A 21873-nucleotide genomic window follows, 5' to 3' on the forward strand; every position below is an offset into this window, starting at 1 on the left:
ATATATATATATATATATATATATATATATATATATATATATATATATATATATATATATATATATATAGTATGTAGTCATGGAGCACTACCAACCGAGATACAGGGCTTTTATCAATTTTCGACCCTTTCGAAAATTGCCCCAAATGTTTTTATTTATGAAAACTTATATTTCTTCTACGGTTCTTCGTTTTCCTATAAATGAAAGAGATAGGGAGAAGCATGTTTTATTTTGATTTTATTGTTGACCTTGTTCAATTTGGTAAACCAAGCATTCGTTAAAAAAAAGAAGGTATGTTCCTTAGGTGCCGTTGAGCAGAAACTGAATAATGACGATAGAGTACGTAGCGACTGCTGACAAAATGATGCCTATAAGTTTTAAATCAATTTGGAAGAACGCATCGGCGGTAATATTCGGACTCCTATGGATGCTCTGACTTATAAGATATATCAGCTCTTCTTGGATTAATTTGTCAATGTGGCTCCTGCGTTCCTCAGGCAATTCGTTTAACAGGCTGAAGCATATTTTAGTTGTCTTCTTGCCTTCCGTGACCATGCGGTTACCGATGACCGCTAATATGGTGGCCATACCCTAAAACGATTGAAGTATTGCATAAAATCAAATTAAACCAGATTCCAAACAAAATCAATAAATGAAATATGAATTTTTACATGTATGTTGTAGATAAGTTTTAGTTTAGGTAGTTTGGTTTCTTTCGTTTTTTAGTACCAATATTAGTGTTTATTATTTATTTATTGCAAAGTTTTTTACATGAAAAAAACAAAACAAATAAAACACACATTAAAGATATTAAGCGTTCTATCAAAAAATACACTCCTCCACAACTTTCCAACAGCAATCAGGCCGAAAGCAATCCTACACTTGCCACTGTGGTCCTCCCTTATATTCAAAACATCACTGACCACATATCAAAAGTTCTAAAGATATATAACGTCAAAACCATATTTACCACTTGTCCAAATATCTCACAACATCCTCGGCCCGTCAAAGACAAAATTCCATTTGAGGTGCTCAGAGAACACGAAAGTATATTTCAAAGTTACACTTCAGAGTTCAGTATATTAGTATTCATGATTCGATTTTTTTAAGTGTTTCAATAATACAGATAGACAATTATATTGCTATGATCATGCGGAGGAGTGGTTTTTATTTTTTAAAGGGAAAACCGTCCATCGAACTGGAGATTGTAGGAATAATTTTCAATAATAGCTATAATAGTACATTCGTGGTATTAAAAAAATACATTTTATTACTTTTATACTCACGTTTAGGACGTATGTTCATATGAAATTTTCTTTGAAAAATGGACCCAAAAACTCCTCCAAGCATTTACTTTGAACAAAATAAGATTTCACGTGATTTCAGGCTTACCATTGACTCCATTATCCAGATGAAATATAACCCGTAGATACGGAAGCATTCGGCGCTTGCGTCACATTTCAGAATACCGTATTGCGTAATGGACGCTACGCACATCAGGACCATCATTATGATGCACCAGATGATACCCAGCAGGTATTTCCCGAAAATATGATTAAATGTATTCGATACGTCCACCAATTTGTTATGCATTTCGATGGTTCGTCTTATAGAGGTGAGACGTTCCAAGTCTTTTCGATATGGCTGCTGGTCGATACCTATTTTGCGGAGGAGATAGTGCACCGTCCTCTTTAAAGATCCGTTTAACTCCTCTACGTGCGAGCCTAATGCGACCGCCATGTTGAGTACGAAAAACAATCCCAGCTTGTTCAGGATCAAACTGACGCTCCTGTCTATTGAATACTCGTAATCTCGAAGTCCACGGGCTTTTATAATTCTTGTCGCATCGACAATCACCACGAACAAAGTGAATCCGAACGATGCGTAAAACAGTTTACGAAACACAGTCTTCTGTTGCGTTGAAACATTGTACGGGCGAACCTCCACGCACAGTTTACAAATGGCGTCGTATTTGGCGAGAGCGCACAGACCTATGGCGTTCGTTGATGTCAAAGAAATGTGCGCCAGGAAGTCGGCAACCCTCACCACCACGTGAGTGTCATTCGTCGCGTTTGCGTACCATTTTTCGCGTACCCAATGGGCCGTGCTCAGAAACATCAGCGCTGAGGCGACCGTTAAAATTACCTTCACCAACGTTTTCCTGGCTAACAGAAATACGGCAAAATCTAAAAACCAATCGGTAGCGGACGAGCTCGCAAGTTTGGTCATTTTGATTCGGTAGTGTTCCGGTAAGTGATCCATGTCTAATATGGCGCTTTGTACATGATGGAAGTGTAGTGATTATATTAGTAATTATATAATGGACGGCTTAATTGCTTTATGTACCAATCTGAATGAATGATTTTATATATATTATTAATATTCGGTGTTAATTTGAATTTGTCGTGCATCGCAGTTGAGTTTGCGCTAACCTAATCAACAATTAAAATAAATGTCGATTTGTTCCACGGAGTCTCAAAGACAGTTTAGATATATATAATGGGTGTTTTTTTTTTGATATAGCATAGAACTTTAAGTTGGCATTACTGTTTAAGATGGCGACCGATTTAACAGCTGTCAAGTGATTTATTCTCAGTTTGGTTTGGCAATTCATCATGAATAGACTCACGCCCGAACAACGCGCACTACGTCCATTTTATCGTCGACAAAATCGTTCATCAGAGCAGTTAATTCGATTAACCATGGAACGTTTTCGCACCACTTTTACTCTTATTGATAACTCGCATCCCCAGAGACGCCGTACGGCGTACGGTGCGTACAGAAGAGTCCATCCGCCATCGAGCACAGGAATTGGATCTATGTCCATCCACTTTATGGAAGATTTTGCGGAAGGATGTTGGTTTATGTGCCTACAAAATCCAACTCGTGCAAGAATTGAAGAAAAACGATCATCAAGTAAGGCGTAGATTCGTCGAATGGGTCCAAAACGAGATTGCCGTTGTTCACGATTTTCATAAGCGAATTTTGTTTAGCGATGAAGCGCACTTCTGGTTGAATAGCTACGTCAACAAACAAAACTGCCGCATTTGGAGCGAAGCTAATCCTCAAGTGTATGTCGCAACACCGTTACATCCAGAAAAACTGACTGTTTGGTGCGCTTTATGGGCTGGTGGAATCATTGTACTTCTTCGAAAACGGTTATGGCCAGAATGTTACAGTCAATGTTGATCGGTATAGAGCTATGATTACTAACTCTTTCATTCCTGAATTGAATAACCATGATATCCAGGAGATGTGGTTTCAACAAGACGGCGCAACATGTCACACAGCTCGTGCCACAATCGATTTATTGAAAGACACGTTTGATGACCGCCTAATTTCACATTTGGGACCTGTGAATTGGCCTCCAAGATCTTGCAATTTAACACCGCTAGACTACTTCCTGTGGGACTATGTAAAGTCATTGATCTATGCGGGTAAGCCACAAACGCTTGACCATTTGGAAGGCAACATTCGCCGTGTTATTGCCGATATGCGGCCACAAATGTTGGAAAGTCATCGGAAATTGACGTCCAGATTGGACTACATAAAATTCATGTCAAGCGAATAATTCGTCGTTGTTTTATTGCAACTTAAAGTTCTATACATAAAAAAAAACACCCCTTATATATATATATATATATATATATATATATATATATATATATATATATATATATATATATATATATATATATATATATATATATATATATATATATATATATATATATATATGAATATCTTGAATCTTTTCCTGATAATCATTTGTGTCCATGACTACCGCAGCATTTCCATATTCTATTAGGATTACGATATCTGGATTAGATTTTACAGATTTTAGGGCAATTCGTTGAGGCAATATTGAATTTAGGAGGTTTTTATTTTTTAAGGATTTTTGCGGTTTCAAATAGAATTTCATTAGCTGTTTGTTTAGGATGGACTCTACATTTATAATGATTTCCTCTTTTGGGATATGCGTATTTGGTTATGAGGAAGTCATCCCAATGGAAGAACCCAGAATCGGCAAGAAAATACGAAGAAAACGCTCGGAATTGTGGGCTGCTCACTCATTGTCGCTTTTTTGCCAGAAACAAAACCAGAATAATGCCTCAGCCACTATATTCACCGGATATGGCCTCCTGCGATTTTTTCCTGTTCCCAGAAGTCGAGAAACCCATGTAAGGAACGAGGTTTGGAACATTGAAGAGATAAAGAAAAAACCCTTTGAAGAACTCAAGGCTAACCAGAAAGCGCTTTCCATTGAATTTCGAGATATTTTGATAAAACTTAAAACTCACTCTACCTTTTGAACGCATCTTGTATACTCTAAACAAATATTCTGGATTCCTCCTGCGTTTCTAAATAAATCAAACTCTCTGACGTTACGCCGAGCTAAAGAAAGAAAGAGACTACCACACCCTGTGGTAGTTGGTATAAGGATTTTAGGGGTTTAAGAGCTGTTTATTGTTTCAGTCATCATCGATAATATCAAAGAGCCTCTTAGGCGCGCTTAATTGCAATTATTATTAATGCTACTATGGTCTGTTCATAGGTATAAGAAAGTGACCAATTGTTTTGAATGGGATTATCGAAGGGTGATCATTAAAATTTACCAGTTATACGAGTAACAAACCCCAAATAATTAAATTCTAAGCAAAGTACGGACCTGTTCGGTCATATTTCATTCTTATAGCTTGCCCGGGTCTTTCCTTAATTCGTATCAGTTAGTCACTTTCTTATATCTATGAACAGACTTTACCAGAACCATTCAAGTTTAGATTGACCTCATAGGCCTTGATTCAATGTTATTATTTTGTTATCTGTGTAACCGGCAAAAAATAATTCGAATGTGGCGACCAGTACGGTAAACACAAAACAACATTATTTCACAAAAAACAATCTCGTGTGCCGATCCACGCATCGCTGCGTACAGAAATGGCCTTCTCAAGGTGAGTGAGGGTTGTAAAACGGTCGCAGATCAGGTCCCCCGATTCCGGTCTAAACCAATACCCGATTAAAATGCCGCCAGAGAGAAATAAATATAGTGGTACCGAGTCCGGTCGGTACGGCGGCCGTAAGCTCAATATTTATTTGGCGGACTCGGAGGTTCCGTTTTTTTCTTATGTAGGGTACCTTGTAGCCGCGTGTCAAGCGTTAACATATATATTTAATTAGACCGTAAATATTGCATGGCGACGCTTCTTTTCGATCGTCCGGTACTAAATATTTCATGCGGGAAATGTTGGTAGTGCGTAGTTATACGAGTCGAAGTGAATTTGTTATAATACAACCAAAAATATAGTGCATTTATTGCATTGACATTTTACCGTAACCGCAGACCACCGCAGGACCATGGTAGAACTCATCCCTACAGATATTTATTCTGCATTAAGTAGGACCGTACCGAAACTTTTAGGATCCTTTATATTTTTTCCCATAAACGACACACCCTGTATACGATTCAAATAATGTTTGAAGTAGATGTTATAGCCCTAGATCTCCCACGTCTAGCGGTTCAAGAGTTTTTCAAAAATAGTAACTGGTTTTTCTGAAACAATACAATGACGTTATCGCGTCATAACAGCCCAAAAAATAACGATTTCAATATGGATTTTTTCAAATACACCGAGCAGCGTATGTGACGAAAACCGCAAATGCAAAAATTGTAGCTCTTGATGCGGCGTATAACGCTGTTTGAACCAATTAGCCATATTTTTTACGATTTTTGATTTTGATAATTTACTCTTTTAAGAGAACAATTTTCTAGGTAAATTTTAATTTTGTAGCTCCAACGGTTCGAAAGTTATTCAGGAAAAACCAAAAGACGAGAACGGAGAACGGACAACTAAAAAAAATTTTTTTGATTCGACACTCACGACACAGTATAAAAAAGGATGCTGTGATAATAGTAACAAGTGTGTACCAGACGTGCCACCTTCACATGGAAAACGCATAATAATTCTTCATGTTAGGTGGAAGATGCTTCACTTTTGTCTTCCAAAAACGTCGAAGATTCAAGTGTGCATTATCATGAAAACATGACCAATATTTTGATGTACACGTTTTAATAATTGCTCGGCGAAAAAGATGGAAAACATACTTATATTCCGCTTGTTAGTGTAAGTAGATAAATTCCTAGGACGATCTTGGTTACTGGTAAGGGTCTGCTCGGCAGCGTGTTATTTAAGGGGTTGCGGTTTTGGAGTAATAAACAGTAGGCAAAGTTCAAAGTTCAAAAAGTTCAAATCGCGGGGTCGGTTGTAGAAGCACTATATTTCTGGCCCAAGTATACGATGGTATCTGTTAATTTATCCGTCGATCGATAAGATCGCATTTGGTCTATTTCCTTTGGGGCTCGTTTATGAATAAATGTATGGAATCAATATTTTTGTTGACTGCATGACTGATAGGAAACAAAACTGATGGTGAGGAAACATTCAATTATTAAAGAAGTATCAAGTAGGAACGAATATACCTGAAGAGAATATTTTGTCCCGATGACACCTGGATTAATATGGCGGCAATATGAAAATATAGTCAGAGTTCAGTGGCGTGCCACTGACTGTCTATGAACAAATGATATTTTGGTTAACTAGGTCGCCACTGCCACTGGTAAAATCGAAACTCTTTTTTGTGCAAAATCAAACAAAATATCTTGTTTTCAGTTACCAATTAGTGTCCTTCAGAAAAAAAGATATCAGAAGACTGTTCTTTTTATACTTTTACAGTTTTAATGAACAACAACAAGATAAATAATAAACGATAAACGATAAATTAATAACAACCTTATTGAGAAAAAGTTGAAAAGTTAAGAAGTTTACCACATAGTTTTCTTTTTAAAATGGACCCAAAAATCGCCCCTCATTTATCGACATTCGATTAGAAAACACCCTGTATATTATCAAGTCCTATAGAACTTGGAATATAGTTAGTTTTAATATTTTTAATTATTTAGAAAACAAAATTATAGTTATTTTAACACAGTTAATATTAGAATACAAAATATTGAAGTTGGTGGACTTTTCGGATACGATATGGCTTGAATTTATGTTTTTTTTAGGTAGTCAAAACTTTCGTAATTTCAGTGGTTGTGATTTTGCCTTGGCCTTTCGAAACTTCCGTGATTTTTAAATAATCATAAGACACAAATATCTCCGTTTCCATTGCAGTTTCTTAGTGATTACTGAAAGACTGTCCCATTATACGAGCTCTTTTAAAAGTCGCCCTTGGCTGAAAAGAACGTTTCTTCGAATTGCATATTCCGATTAAAAAGATTTTTCTTTCTCTTTTTTCTCTTGACCTGCCAACTTGCTTTATCGAACAGCGTCATTATTGTCGACACTGTAGACTAATAGCATAGTAGATATTATATTTGTCTATGGAATATTGCCTAATGCATATTGGGTTAGATTTTAAGCGTTTCTAATAGCAAGTGCATAGTATTAATAGCTATTGGTAAATTTTCGAAAATCGTACTCAGTTTAGCCCTAGAGCAAGCGCTGTTGTTGTTGCAAATAAACTGTTCCTTCCTTCAAAAGAAACTTACCATTCGTGGATAGAAAGCAGATTGATGCAATTAGAAAAGTGGCTAAAGTCGTCTTCATTGTTGCAATTTCTTAGTTGCGCACCATCGGGTTATCTAAAACAAAAGAACACTGGGTGGTAATGATTTTGTTGCCAAGTACGCAGAGAGAAAGAAGGTGCGCATTTCAATACTTGTTTTTAATATACTCCTTCTTACTCTGCTGACAATTTTAAAAATCTAAAAAAGCACAGGAAATTCCGAGTAGTTTTTGTGTTTTTTACACTTGAAAACTAAAACTGAGAAGTTTTATTATGGATCCATAATTCTTTGACTTATCTACGGCCAAAATATATTATACAGGGTGGTCCATCAAAATAATGTTTTTTTTTATTAAAAAAATCAATGCAACACGCTGTATTTTTTACATGAAAAAGGTACAAACATTTTTTCAAAAAAATAGATATTGCCGACCGGTTTTTTGCTTGTGACGCCAAATTGTCTCTAAATCAAAAATTTGAATCTCTAATAATTAATAATAATAATAATTAATAAAAATGTAATTAGGAAAGAAAAAAGTATTGCTGATAAAAGATCTTCCTTTGTTCAAATTCTTACTAGTGACCTTCAATCAAGTAATGGATGTTTTTGATATATTAAAAAGTGAAAATAGCCAAGATCACTTTGGCACGTCCATGAATATCTCAAGGCAAATAAAGAATATTTTAATATACCCTCTTACTCATTTGATAAATGCCTTTATCAAAGAGCGAGTGTGCCCAAGTATTTTAAGAATAACAAAAATCATTGAATCAGTATTAAAAAACCAAATCAACAAAACATTTTGAGAACTTTAATCTTACTTTGGTCACTAGTACGAATTCAGCTGGTTGAGCTGGTTAAAGCTATACTGATTTAGATCCTAAGCTTAATTGGTGTCGCCACACAGACTAAGTGCCTAAAAACATCTCCAAAAACTTTTTCTAATACATAACCTAAAGGACACTGTAGATTGTAACATATTATTTACAGCATATCATGCTCTAATTGGTTGACAGTTGCCTTATGGTTTGATGAACTGGAGCCAGGCTGTAGTTGCAGCAAGACTCTTTGGCCTACAGCGTAGGAATAATCACAAACCTCAAATATAGAGAGGATGTACACTGTCAAACGCTTATATACTTAAGTGTCTAGTTTAAGCTTACGAGAATCAAACAGATTTTTACCATGTGAATCAAGTTCACCCCCACAAAGCACAGAATAGAGACAACCTCAGACCCGACTTCTTAAGTCAGTTAATTAAGTTAATAAACTTAAGCCCCAAACAAAAGAACTCCCGATAAACAGGTTAAAATAATAATAAAGCAATCCTTTTACATTTTCGTGGGGTTTATCTTTATCAAAATCTCCAACTCCCTGCGTTTTTGTGATAATCCTCGTTCAGCTTTAATGTATGTCCAGAGCGCTTTATGTTTTATGTATGCTTTATATTTCCTGTATATTGTATGTTGTAAAATTATTTTTCCATGTTACATTTTATTTCCATTACATTTTATATGTTTGTAGCATGCTAAAAATTTAATTGCCTTTAATACGAAAGTTCTTCTGTTCTGCAATACTAGACTAAAGTTTTTTTAAACTTCAATTACTTAAATTCAATATAAAATCAACAAGGTATGCAAGTATATAGCATTTATTACTAATTATAGAAAATCTTCTACATAACCTCAATCTTTGACAATACAAGTAGTACGTATTCAATTCAATTCAATGATGCGTTTCACAGATAGCTGTTGGGCACGACTACCAGGATCATTCGCCCATTGCCGACTTCCGTCGAGGATTCTCGGATCTTCTCCAGGAAGGAGACAGAATTTTGAAGTTCTAAATGTCGAGGATTTTCGTATCTTCTCTGGCGAAGAAGACAAGTAGTACGTATGGTTTCAATTTTCGCATTTCGTCTTTCCACCTCTGGTCGAATTCTCATTTTTAAGTCTCGAACACTATTACACCTTTTTTTATGGACTTCGTTTTGTGTTTCTTAGAAAAATTTTAAACAAGAAAAATCCCTTCACTCTTAGCAAAGTTACCCAATAAATAAAGAAAATAGGTTTTGTTTTAAAAAAACACCGTTTCGTATTTCTGAGAAAAAAGAAAAGTCCTTTCACCCTTACCAAAGCTAACCAAAATGCCGCGCATCCTTGCGTACAGCTCATATTACAGTAACTTTCGTTTTTTATTCAGCCGTTCGGCGAGAAAATGTTCCCCGAAGATAATTCAATTCAGCTACACGTACAATCCATTAAGCGAAATTAAAAGCACCGAGAACAAGTCTACCGGTGAATATTTTCGTGAAGATTAATGGGCCCGTTCGTATCTTCTTCGCCTTATCTTTTTTCGTTGCCCAGACTCTGCCGAAGAGACGCGTTGAAGGCGAAAATGTGCGCTTCAAGATTGTCTAGACGATGACATTAATAACTGCTATGATTTACTTAGCGAGGGAAGCGCATGTGTTGAATTTATAGACGCATAGCTCGATGAAAGGTGCCTCAAGGCTGACGACAATAATTGTGAACCGGATGATCCGCGAATTAATGCATTTTTCTCTAGATTGTTGTGCGATAAGATCTGCTCAAGGAATGGACGAGATATATTATATATGACACAGGAATAATGAGTAAATAGAGAGAGAGAGAAAAAAAAAGAAGAAATTTTGCAGGTGCCAAGTCATAAGTTAGCCAAAGTAGCTAACAGCCCTATGACAGCCCTATTTAAGCAAAAATTAAAGTTCATTTTGAATGAGAATATTTTTTATTCTATCGATGAATACTTTGAATTTTAGTGTTCTAATGTATCTTTTTTTTACTTACTACTAAAATTACGATTGCAAATATCTGCAAATTTCTTCATTCCGAAGCATTTATTGTTTGAGTAAGTTTTGTTATAGACAAAGGAATCGAATAAAGGATTTCATAGGCAATTTAGATACACATTAACACAGAAAACGCAAAAAACAAGATTGAAAATGAAATTAAAAAAACTGCCAAAAAAACTACCAATTTTTAATTTTTGTCATATTTATCATTAAAATTTAAGGCAATTTTATGTGCCTAATATTTTTACTTTTTGAAACATTTCCTTTTGGAATCTGTGTTGGATTTTAATTTAATTAATTTTAATTAAATCAAAATAATTGAATTAATTAAATTAAAATCCAACACAGATTCCTCACCACTACAAAAAAAAGTTTGGAAATGATAAAACAATCAGTATGTCAGGAAGCATATTAGAAAATTTAAAAAAATAAATAAAATTTTAAAATTTTGTGAAAATTTATTGTACTGTTATAAATTATATAACGAGGAGGACCACAGACAGTATTTACCAACACTTTAGAATATATGAAACGCTGAAGAAAGAAAAAATAGACGTCTCATTTTGAATGATGAAGAGCAACCTAATATTTTGTTGCAGTTTTGCAGGTACCCCTGAAGATTCAACCCGAAATGCGTCTTTAGAGGTGTCAAAAGAACAACGTGCCTTCAAATAAACAACTGGAAGTCTTATAAATTCTGTCCAGTGCAGAAATTAGAACAACGGGAATACAACATCAGGTTAGATTTTTCCATCAATCTTGTGGAGAGACACTTTTCAGAAAATATATTTGGACAGATGAGTCCATATTTAAAACCTCAGCTGAAATTTTTAGTAGGAAAAGTACCCATTACTGGAGCAACAAGAATAACAAAAAACATAAGGAAGTTACTAGATCAGAGTCTTGTAGTGTTAGCAAGATATGTCAAAATTATTATAAAAAATAAATAAATAAGTTGCCTGTCGAACTGAAGGAGATAGCTAGTCAACCAAAAGTAAAATGCAATCTTAAAAACAACCTGCTACGCCTCGCCTATTACAATATTAAGGATTTTCTTCGTGGAAATAAAGCCATCTTTATCCTTAAACACGTTGATAGGTTCTCTGTAGACAGTCCCAGGCTCGACGAGAAGCACTTCTTCGCTAGCGTGAAAAGGAGAGTTTCTTTGAGTCGTACACAATAAACTAGTAAACAAGTCTCGTGGAAATAAAACTATCTTTATCTTTAAACACGTGGAGAGTTTCTCTGTAGACAGTCTCAGGCTCGACGAGAACCACTTCTTCGGTACCGTGAAAAGGAGAGTTTCTTTCGGTGGCACACAATAAACTAGTAACCAAGTCTCAGGAAATAAAGCTATCTTTATATTTAAACACGTAGACAGTCTCAGGCTTGACGAGAGGCACTTCTTGGCTTCAGTAAAAAGGAGAGTTTCTTTTGGTGGCACACAATAAACTAGTAAACTAGTCTCGTGGAAATAAAGCTATCTTTATCTTTAAACACTTAGATAGCTCTCTGTAGACAGTCACAGGCTCGGCGAGAAGCACTTCTTCGCTACCGTGAAAAGGAGAGTTTCTTTGAGTCGTACACAATAAACTAGTAAACAAGTCTCGTGGAAATAAAGCTATCTTTATCTTTAAACACGTAGATAGGTTCTCTGTAGACAGTCTCAGGCTCGACGAGAAACACTTCTTCGCTTCCGTGAAAAGGAGAGTTTCTTTTGGTGGCACACAATAAACTAGTAAACTAGTCTCGTGGAAATAAAACTATCTTTATCTTTAAACATGTGGAGAGTTTCTCTGTAGACAGTCCCAGGCTCGACGAGAACCACTTCTTCGGTACCGTGAAAAGGAGAGTTTCTTTCGGTGGCACACAATAAACTAGTAACCAAGTCTCAGGAAATAAAGCTATCTTTATATTTAAACACGTAGACAGTCTCAGGCTCGACGAGAAGTACTTCTTCGCTTCCGTGAAAAGGAGAGTTTCTTTTGCTGGCACACAATAAACTAGTAAACTAGTCTCGTGGAAATAAAGCTATCTTTATCTTTAAACACTTAGATAGCTCTCTGTAGACAGTCACAGGCTCGGCGAGAAGCACTTCTTCGCTACCGTGAAAAGGAGAGTTTCTTTGAGTAGTACACAATAAACTAGTAAACAAGTCTCGTGGAAATAAAGCTATCTTTATCTTTAAACACGTGGAGAGTTTCTCTGTAGACAGTCTCAGGCTCGACGAGAGGCACTTCTTGGCTTCAGTAAAAAGGAGAGTTTCTTTTGGTGGCACACAATAAACTAGTAAACAAGTCTCGTGGAATTAAAACTATCTTTATCTTTAAACACGTGGAGAGTTTCTCTGTAGACAGTCTCAGGCTCGACGAGAACCACTTCTTCGGTACCCTGAAAAGGAGAGTTTCTTTCGGTAGCACACAATAAACTAGTAACCAAGTCTCAGGAAATAAAGCTATCTTTATATTTAAACACGTAGACAGTCTCAGGCTTGACGAGAGGCACTTCCTCGCTTCAGTAAAAAGGAGAGTTTCTTTTGCTGGCACACAATAAACTAGTAAACTAGTCTCGTGGAAATAAAGCTATCTTTATCTTTAAACACTTAGATAGCTCTCTGTAGACAGTCACAGGCTCGGCGAGAAGCACTTCTTCGCTACCGTGAAAAGGAGAGTTTCTTTGAGTAGTACACAATAAACTAGTAAACAAGTCTCGTGGAAATAAAGCTATCTTTATCTTTAAACACGTGGAGAGTTTCTCTGTAGACAGTGTCAGGCTCGACGAGAGGCACTTCTTGGCTTCAGTAAAAAGGAGAGTTTCTTTTGGTGGCACACAATAAACTAGTAAACTAGTCTCGTGGAAATAAAACTATCTTTATCTTTAAACACGTGGAGAGTTTCTCTGTAGACAGTCTCAGGCTCGACGAGAACCACTTCTTCGGTACCGTGAAAAGGAGAGTTTCTTTCGGTGGCACACAATAAACTAGTAACCAAGTCTCAGGAAATAAAGCTATCTTTATATTTAAACACGTAGACAGTCTCAGGCTCGACGAGAAGTACTTCTTCGCTTCCGTGAAAAGGAGAGTTTCTTTTGCTGGCACACAATAAACTAGTAAACTAGTCTCGTGGAAATAAAGCTATCTTTATCTTTAAACACTTAGATAGCTCTCTGTAGACAGTCACAGGCTCGGCGAGAAGCACTTCTTCGCTACCGTGAAAAGGAGAGTTTCTTTGAGTAGTACACAATAAACTAGTAAACAAGTCTCGTGGAAATAAAGCTATCTTTATCTTTAAACACGTGGAGAGTTTCTCTGTAGACAGTGTCAGGCTCGACGAGAGGCACTTCTTGGCTTCAGTAAAAAGGAGAGTTTCTTTTGGTGGCACACAATAAACTAGTAAACTAGTCTCGTGGAAATAAAACTATCTTTATCTTTAAACATGTGGAGAGTTTCTCTGTAGACAGTCCCAGGCTCGACGAGAACCACTTCTTCGGTACCGTGAAAAGGAGAGTTTCTTTCGGTGGCACACAATAAACTAGTAACCAAGTCTCAGGAAATAAAGCTATCTTTATATTTAAACACGTAGACAGTCTCAGGCTTGACGAGAGGCACTTCTTGGCTTCAGTAAAAAGGAGAGTTTCTTTTGGTGGCACACAATAAACTAGTAAACTAGTCTCGTGGAAATAAAGCTATCTTTATCTTTAAACACTTAGATAGCTCTCTGTAGACAGTCACAGGCTCGGCGAGAAGCACTTCTTCGCTACCGTGAAAAGGAGAGTTTCTTTGAGTAGTACACAATAAACTAGTAAACAAGTCTCGTGGAAATAAAGCTATCTTTATCTTTAAACACGTGGAGAGTTTCTCTGTAGACAGTGTCAGGCTCGACGAGAGGCACTTCTTGGCTTCAGTAAAAAGGAGAGTTTCTTTTGGTGGCACACAATAAACTAGTAAACAAGTCTCGTGGAAATAAAACTATCTTTATCTTTAAACACGTGGAGAGTTTCTCTGTAGACAGTCTCAGGCTCGACGAGAACCACTTCTTCGGTACCGTGAAAAGGAGAGTTTCTTTCGGTGGCACACAATAAACTAGTAACCAAGTCTCAGGAAATAAAGCTATCTTTATATTTAAACACGTAGACAGTCTCAGGCTTGACGAGAGGCACTTCCTCGCTTCAGTAAAAAGGAGAGTTTCTTTTGGTGGCACACAATAAACTAGTAAACTAGTCTCGTGGAAATAAAGCTATCTTTATCTTTAAACACTTAGATAGCTCTCTGTAGACAGTCACAGGCTCGGCGAGAAGCACTTCTTCGCTACCGTGAAAAGGAGAGTTTCTTTGAGTAGTACACAATAAACTAGTAAACAAGTCTCGTGTAAATAAAGCTATCTTTATCTTTAAACACGTGGAGAGTTTCTCTGTAGACAGTCTCAGGCTCGACGAGAGGCACTTCTTGGCTTCAGTAAAAAGGAGAGTTTCTTTTGGTGGCACACAATAAACTAGTAAACTAGTCTCGTGGAAATAAAACTATCTTTATCTTTAAACATGTGGAGAGTTTCTCTGTAGACAGTCCCAGGCTCGACGAGAACCACTTCTTCGGTACCGTGAAAAGGAGAGTTTCTTTCGGTGGCACACAATAAACTAGTAACCAAGTCTCAGGAAATAAAGCTATCTTTATATTTAAACACGTAGACAGTCTCAGGCTTGACGAGAGGCACTTCTTGGCTTCAGTAAAAAGGAGAGTTTCTTTTGGTGGCACACAATAAACTAGTAAACTAGTCTCGTGGAAATAAAGCTATCTTTATCTTTAAACACTTAGATAGCTCTCTGTAGACAGTCACAGGCTCGGCGAGAAGCACTTCTTCGCTACCGTGAAAAGGAGAGTTTCTTTGAGTAGTACACAATAAACTAGTAAACAAGTCTCGTGGAAATAAAGCTATCTTTATCTTTAAACACGTGGAGAGTTTCTCTGTAGACAGTGTCAGGCTCGACGAGAGGCACTTCTTGGCTTCAGTAAAAAGGAGAGTTTCTTTTGGTGGCACACAATAAACTAGTAAACTAGTCTCGTGGAAATAAAACTATCTTTATCTTTAAACACGTGGAGAGTTTCTCTGTAGACAGTCTCAGGCTCGACGAGAACCACTTCTTCGGTACCGTGAAAAGGAGAGTTTCTTTCGGTGGCACACAATAAACTAGTAACCAAGTCTCAGGAAATAAAGCTATCTTTATATTTAAACACGTAGACAGTCTCAGGCTCGACGAGAAGTACTTCTTCGCTTCCGTGAAAAGGAGAGTTTCTTTTGCTGGCACACAATAAACTAGTAAACTAGTCTCGTGGAAATAAAGCTATCTTTATCTTTAAACACTTAGATAGCTCTCTGTAGACAGTCACAGGCTCGGCGAGAAGCACTTCTTCGCTACCGTGAAAAGGAGAGTTTCTTTGAGTAGTACACAATAAACTAGTAAACAAGTCTCGTGGAAATAAAGCTATCTTTATCTTTAAACACGTGGAGAGTTTCTCTGTAGACAGTGTCAGGCTCGACGAGAGGCACTTCTTGGCTTCAGTAAAAAGGAGAGTTTCTTTTGGTGGCACACAATAAACTAGTAAACTAGTCTCGTGGAAATAAAACTATCTTTATCTTTAAACATGTGGAGAGTTTCTCTGTAGACAGTCCCAGGCTCGACGAGAACCACTTCTTCGGTACCGTGAAAAGGAGAGTTTCTTTCGGTGGCACACAATAAACTAGTAACCAAGTCTCAGGAAATAAAGCTATCTTTATATTTAAACACGTAGACAGTCTCAGGCTTGACGAGAGGCACTTCTTGGCTTCAGTAAAAAGGAGAGTTTCTTTTGGTGGCACACAATAAACTAGTAAACTAGTCTCGTGGAAATAAAGCTATCTTTATCTTTAAACACTTAGATAGCTCTCTGTAGACAGTCACAGGCTCGGCGAGAAGCACTTCTTCGCTACCGTGAAAAGGAGAGTTTCTTTGAGTAGTACACAATAAACTAGTAAACAAGTCTCGTGGAAATAAAGCTATCTTTATCTTTAAACACGTGGAGAGTTTCTCTGTAGACAGTGTCAGGCTCGACGAGAGGCACTTCTTGGCTTCAGTAAAAAGGAGAGTTTCTTTTGGTGGCACACAATAAACTAGTAAACAAGTCTCGTGGAAATAAAACTATCTTTATCTTTAAACACGTGGAGAGTTTCTCTGTAGACAGTCTCAGGCTCGACGAGAACCACTTCTTCGGTACCGTGAAAAGGAGAGTTTCTTTCGGTGGCACACAATAAACTAGTAACCAAGTCTCAGGAAATAAAGCTATCTTTATATTTAAACACGTAGACAGTCTCAGGCTTGACGAGAGGCACTTCCTCGCTTCAGTAAAAAGGAGAGTTTCTTTTGGTGGCACACAATAAACTAGTAAACTAGTCTCGTGGAAATAAAGCTATCTTTATCTTTAAACACTTAGATAGCTCTCTGTAGACAGTCACAGGCTCGGCGAGAAGCACTTCTTCGCTACCGTGAAAAGGAGAGTTTCTTTGAGTAGTACACAATAAACTAGTAAACAAGTCTCGTGTAAATAAAGCTATCTTTATCTTTAAACACGTGGAGAGTTTCTCTGTAGACAGTCTCAGGCTCGACGAGAGGCACTTCTTGGCTTCAGTAAAAAGGAGAGTTTCTTTTGGTGGCACACAATAAACTAGTAAACTAGTCTCGTGGAAATAAAACTATCTTTATCTTTAAACATGTGGAGAGTTTCTCTGTAGACAGTCCCAGGCTCGACGAGAACCACTTCTTCGGTACCGTGAAAAGGAGAGTTTCTTTCGGTGGCACACAATAAACTAGTAACCAAGTCTCAGGAAATAAAGCTATCTTTATATTTAAACACGTAGACAGTCTCAGGCTTGACGAGAGGCACTTCTTGGCTTCAGTAAAAAGGAGAGTTTCTTTTGGTGGCACACAATAAACTAGTAAACTAGTCTCGTGGAAATAAAGCTATCTTTATCTTTAAACACTTAGATAGCTCTCTGTAGACAGTCACAGGCTCGGCGAGAAGCACTTCTTCGCTACCGTGAAAAGGAGAGTTTCTTTGAGTAGTACACAATAAACTAGTAAACAAGTCTCGTGGAAATAAAGCTATCTTTATCTTTAAACACGTAGATAGGTTCTCTGTAGACAGTCTCAGGCTCGACGAGAAACACTTCTTCGCTTCCGTGAAAAGGAGAGTCTCTTTTGGTGGCACACAACAAACTAGTAAACTTCTATTGCTATTCCTATTCCTAACACGCGGACGTTCTACGACGTGTCGACTCGTAGAACATTCGCGCGTCCTTTTCTCATGCAAATACGGATCGCGTTAGCAAAAACAAGCAATTTTTCCTGTAACCCAGAATACGGGCGCAGAATATTCTATCGGATTAACTCGCGATAACGCGACGGCATTGACCTCGTTTTTGGACACGCGAAACCGCTAACCGTTCTTAAAGTTCCCCAAAGTGGGTGAGGATTTTTTTTTCGGATCTGCCAACTGTAACAATTATATGCGAGGCGCACCCCTGTCCCGGAACGGTTATGGCATAAGTTTATCGGTCCATCGGAATTGTTTTTCCCGCGTGTACAACAATACAACGAATTGTTGTTCACGTTAAAATTGTTTGACGTACGATGGTGCGACGTGAATATAATAAAACGCGTGAATTATACTTAAACATCACGTCAATTTATTTAATAAAATAATATGAATAATATGAATATGAAACCTTAGAAAATCTTCAAGCAATCACTTAAGGCCTCTGGTAAAGAGAATTCTCACTTAAGTTTGAGACGAAAGAACGGCATTTTTTTTTCTAATGCAGCTTAGTTTTGAAAGTACCGGGTAGTCCGTTAATAAAAGACGTCGGCCATATCTCAGGAGCCGTTAGTTCACAAATTAGAAAAAATATATTTAAACAATTATCGCCTAATTTGCTTCCATAATCGCTTTTGATGCCTGGAACAAAAGTGTGTCACTAGTGCGAACAGAAAAATTGAATTAAAACCCGAATTTTATGAGATCAAATACAAACTAGATGAGTGATTAGAGCATAAAGTTCTGCGCTGGCCACCTGAAGTGAATCCCGTAGAAAAAATATGGGCCTTGATTAAAAATTGGGTGGCAAGTAGAAATGCCACGTTTAAGCTGTCCAATGTAGAACATCTCGCAAGGAAAACATTTTCAGGAGTTTCCGAGATCATGTATTTGTGGCTTCGTGAAAAAATATATTTATTTGCATCATTTATTATGTATTACATACTAAACAAATAAATAAAAGATAAAAAAATACTAATTGAATGTCTGTGTTTTAATGTATATTGAACTTCTTTAAAAACAGAACTTTTTTAGTACCCTAGTGCTTTGTGGCATTCTTTAGGTGCGTGTAAAATTTAAGAAAATTTCAATGCAAGCATCGCATAATTAGTTCATCTTGTTAACATCTCATCTAAGGAACTGGTAGTCCTACAACTCAGAAAAAAAATATCTATAATTAAATCGGCAGGGAGAAAAAGCTGGAAATTAATTTCAAGTTCATAAAACGGCCTACTCTATATAGGGACACTGTTTTGTTTAAAATATTTTTTTCCATGTTTTCAAATTAAGGGCGGGGGACGGGTCAAATATTGGTTTAGTTGAACAACTTTTTTTTAACTAATCCGATATCGACGAACTTAGTTTTGTTGTAAAAAGTATTTATAGGAGCTTCGTCCGGCATGTTAATATCGCGATATTAATTGTTTTACGAGTCGGTAGGAGGCGCTTCATGTATTATATGATTTTCTCGGAAATTTCAAATATACCGCTATAAATACTTTTAGCTAAGATCAAAGAGTATCAAAAACACAGCAAGTAGTGCAAACTGCATGGCAATATCTTTTTTCCCCTGTGAGATATAAATAAAAATGTATTTGTAACATAGTAATAGTACCAAAGACGACAGACGTGGCTAGGGATGCTTAATTTTCTACTAGAGTTAACGTGTTTCGCCAACACATATTCAAATTTGACACCCTGCATGTTAAAAACTAAAACGTTTTGGACCCTATTTTATATGAACTTTCATCCTTATTTTGGGGAATATGTGATTAATATATTGACGTCTAATTTCGGGACACCCTGTATCATTTATTAATATATTACATCTTATTGTCAATATTAAACATATTTCTCAAAAGTAGGATAGTAAAGTTAAAGTTAAATTTGATTTTGTCCTAATTTGTCCATAATAACTGCCAATAATCAATAATAGTTAAAAAATTAATATATCACGTATCTTGGAGAAAAGGGTAAAATAACTAAGTAGGCTTAGCGATTGGCATGGTAACGACACGATGAAGAGAACTAAACAAAAGAATCCGGATAAACTAATTTTTTTTAATGCAAAATACCTTTAGTGAACGAAATCGTATTCGATTCACTTGCGGTGTATTTTGAATGCAATTGCTGTAAGATATCCAGAAAAGCATCAATTAAAATCAAAAATCATAAAAATAGCTGTTTTTGACATAAAGCGCCTCCTACCGTCTCGTAAAAGAATTAATATCGTGATATTGATTTGCCAGTCGAAACTCCTACAAAATACTCTGAAACTAAAACTAAAAAAAAAATAAAAAAATAATTTTTATAAAACTTCTGAAACTGTCAAATTCAGTCAAGTTCTGAAGTTTTATAAAATGTATTACAGTAGCCTGTGCAAGTTTCTTTGAAAAAAAAAGATGGAAAAAAATTGTTCAAACACAAAAGTTTCCTTATCTAGGTTATATTCCGCTAATACCAAATTTAATGTAGATTAATTTGGAACGTTTTTGAAAAAAAACGTGTTTTTTATTTTACAGTAGTGGTTACGCCACCTAGCGGTCATTTTATGAACCTGAAAATATTTTACTAATATGATTTTTAAAGTGTTAGAGATTTTTGTTGATAACGCGTTTATTAATTTTGTATCTGTTGTTTTTCTGATGTGTTTTGCATTTGTTTATAGAAATTATGTGACAGCTGCCGTTATTTTTTTTTGTTGCTAACGAATTGTTAATGTAATAAACATTGAGATTGTTAATGAAAAAAAAATTTTGTTAAAAAAAAAAAAATATTATTAAGAAAAAAAAATTTAAACCAATGAAGTTGTTTTTTTCTTAAGTAGTAGTTAATTTGTTTTAAAAAAAATTAACATAAACACTGTAAGTTAACGACAATTGCAGAAAAAGTTGCTAATTAACAATGGTCTAGTTGATAATTGATAATTCCGAGTCGATTGAGGTAATATTGGTAACGGTATGTTCAACGAACGTCATTTTAAAGTCATTCACTAGACCACTAGAATTTTCATGTACCGCGAAATCTATTCGTCAAAAATTGCCGTTAAACGAGTCGGTAATATCCTTTAATTAATAGCCCATTGAAGGTCTTACAAGCGAACGTGTCCCGACGGTAATGCGGCGTACTTAGCGCATAAATTGCAATGTTGCATTACAATTATTTTGACAAGGCGTGACGCGTCGAACGGTCATTAGGAGCGAATTAATTTGACGTATTAATCGCATGCTAATTCGCCGGCAAATGTTATCAACACGCCGCCACCGCGGGCCATGATAACCCAAAAAGTTTGAAAATTGCCAAATTTCACTGTTAGCTATTTTCAAGCGGGCTTTGAACGGTCTAAAAACAATTTATCCACGGGGTAAACATCTCCATGGTATGGTCTGTTCATAGATGTAAGAAAGTGACTAAAAGGCTTGAAAAAGGTGAAACCGGTGTTAAATGTGGCAGAACTACCTTATGGAAGTGTATTCAACACGTGGGTTTTAGATTTAAAAAAATTGACAAAAGGCAAGTTTTAATGGAATCTTTTAGAATTCGGAAATGGCGACTGGAATATCTAGAAAAAATTAGGATTTACAGAGAAAAACAAAGGCCCATTTTTTACTTGGATGAAACCTGGTTCGACACTTATTGACTCAACTGATAAGTGTAAAACAAACGCGGAATCAAAAAGAGGTAAAAGAATAACTATTTTGTATGCTGGCTCTAATGATGGTTGGATTCTAAATGGACATTCTCTGTCTGCGAAAAATATTAAAGATTCTTGTCTGGATTACGATGAAGGTACCACCGCTGATTTATTTGAAAGTTGGTTTAAAAACAAACTAGTTCCAAACATTCCTCCTAATCCTTCTTCAGAGGTCCTTTCACCTTCGGTGTTGCATCTAACTTGTAGATGAGAGAAGTCTGGATAATTTCAACTGGAAGGCGCTGACTATTAGAAGAAGAAGAAGCAGAAGAATTTTAGATCACCTAGCAAATCCCACGTTTGCTTTCATAGTTAACTAAGAACGTTCATGTTTTCCTGATAATTACTCCAGCAAAGACCCTGTTACTCTCCAAGCTACGATATGATCTGGCTGTCTCATGGAGACACTAGGGACCAAATAATAATCATCGGCCCAA

At 36.4% G+C, this 21873-nt stretch overlaps 1 protein-coding gene across 2 annotated transcripts in view; it reads right to left on the reverse strand.

Annotated features, from left to right (window-relative positions):
* The window catches only part of LOC132699569 (hornerin-like), a 68687-nt gene that overhangs the window by 25610 nt on the left and 21204 nt on the right, over positions 1 to 21873 (reverse strand). For both annotated transcript variants that reach the window (XM_060666361.1, XM_060666363.1), the window contains exon 2: positions 7550 to 7642. In XM_060666361.1, coding sequence (XP_060522344.1) covers positions 7550 to 7607 — 58 coding nt within the window. In that variant the 5' untranslated portion in view covers positions 7608 to 7642. The remainder of the gene's footprint in view (positions 1 to 7549; positions 7643 to 21873) is intronic.

Source organism: Cylas formicarius, unplaced genomic scaffold (genome assembly GCF_029955315.1).
Source record: "Cylas formicarius isolate icCylForm1 unplaced genomic scaffold, icCylForm1.1 PGA_scaffold_3__17_contigs__length_32017465, whole genome shotgun sequence".
Taxonomy (NCBI): Eukaryota; Metazoa; Arthropoda; class Insecta; order Coleoptera; family Brentidae; genus Cylas; species Cylas formicarius.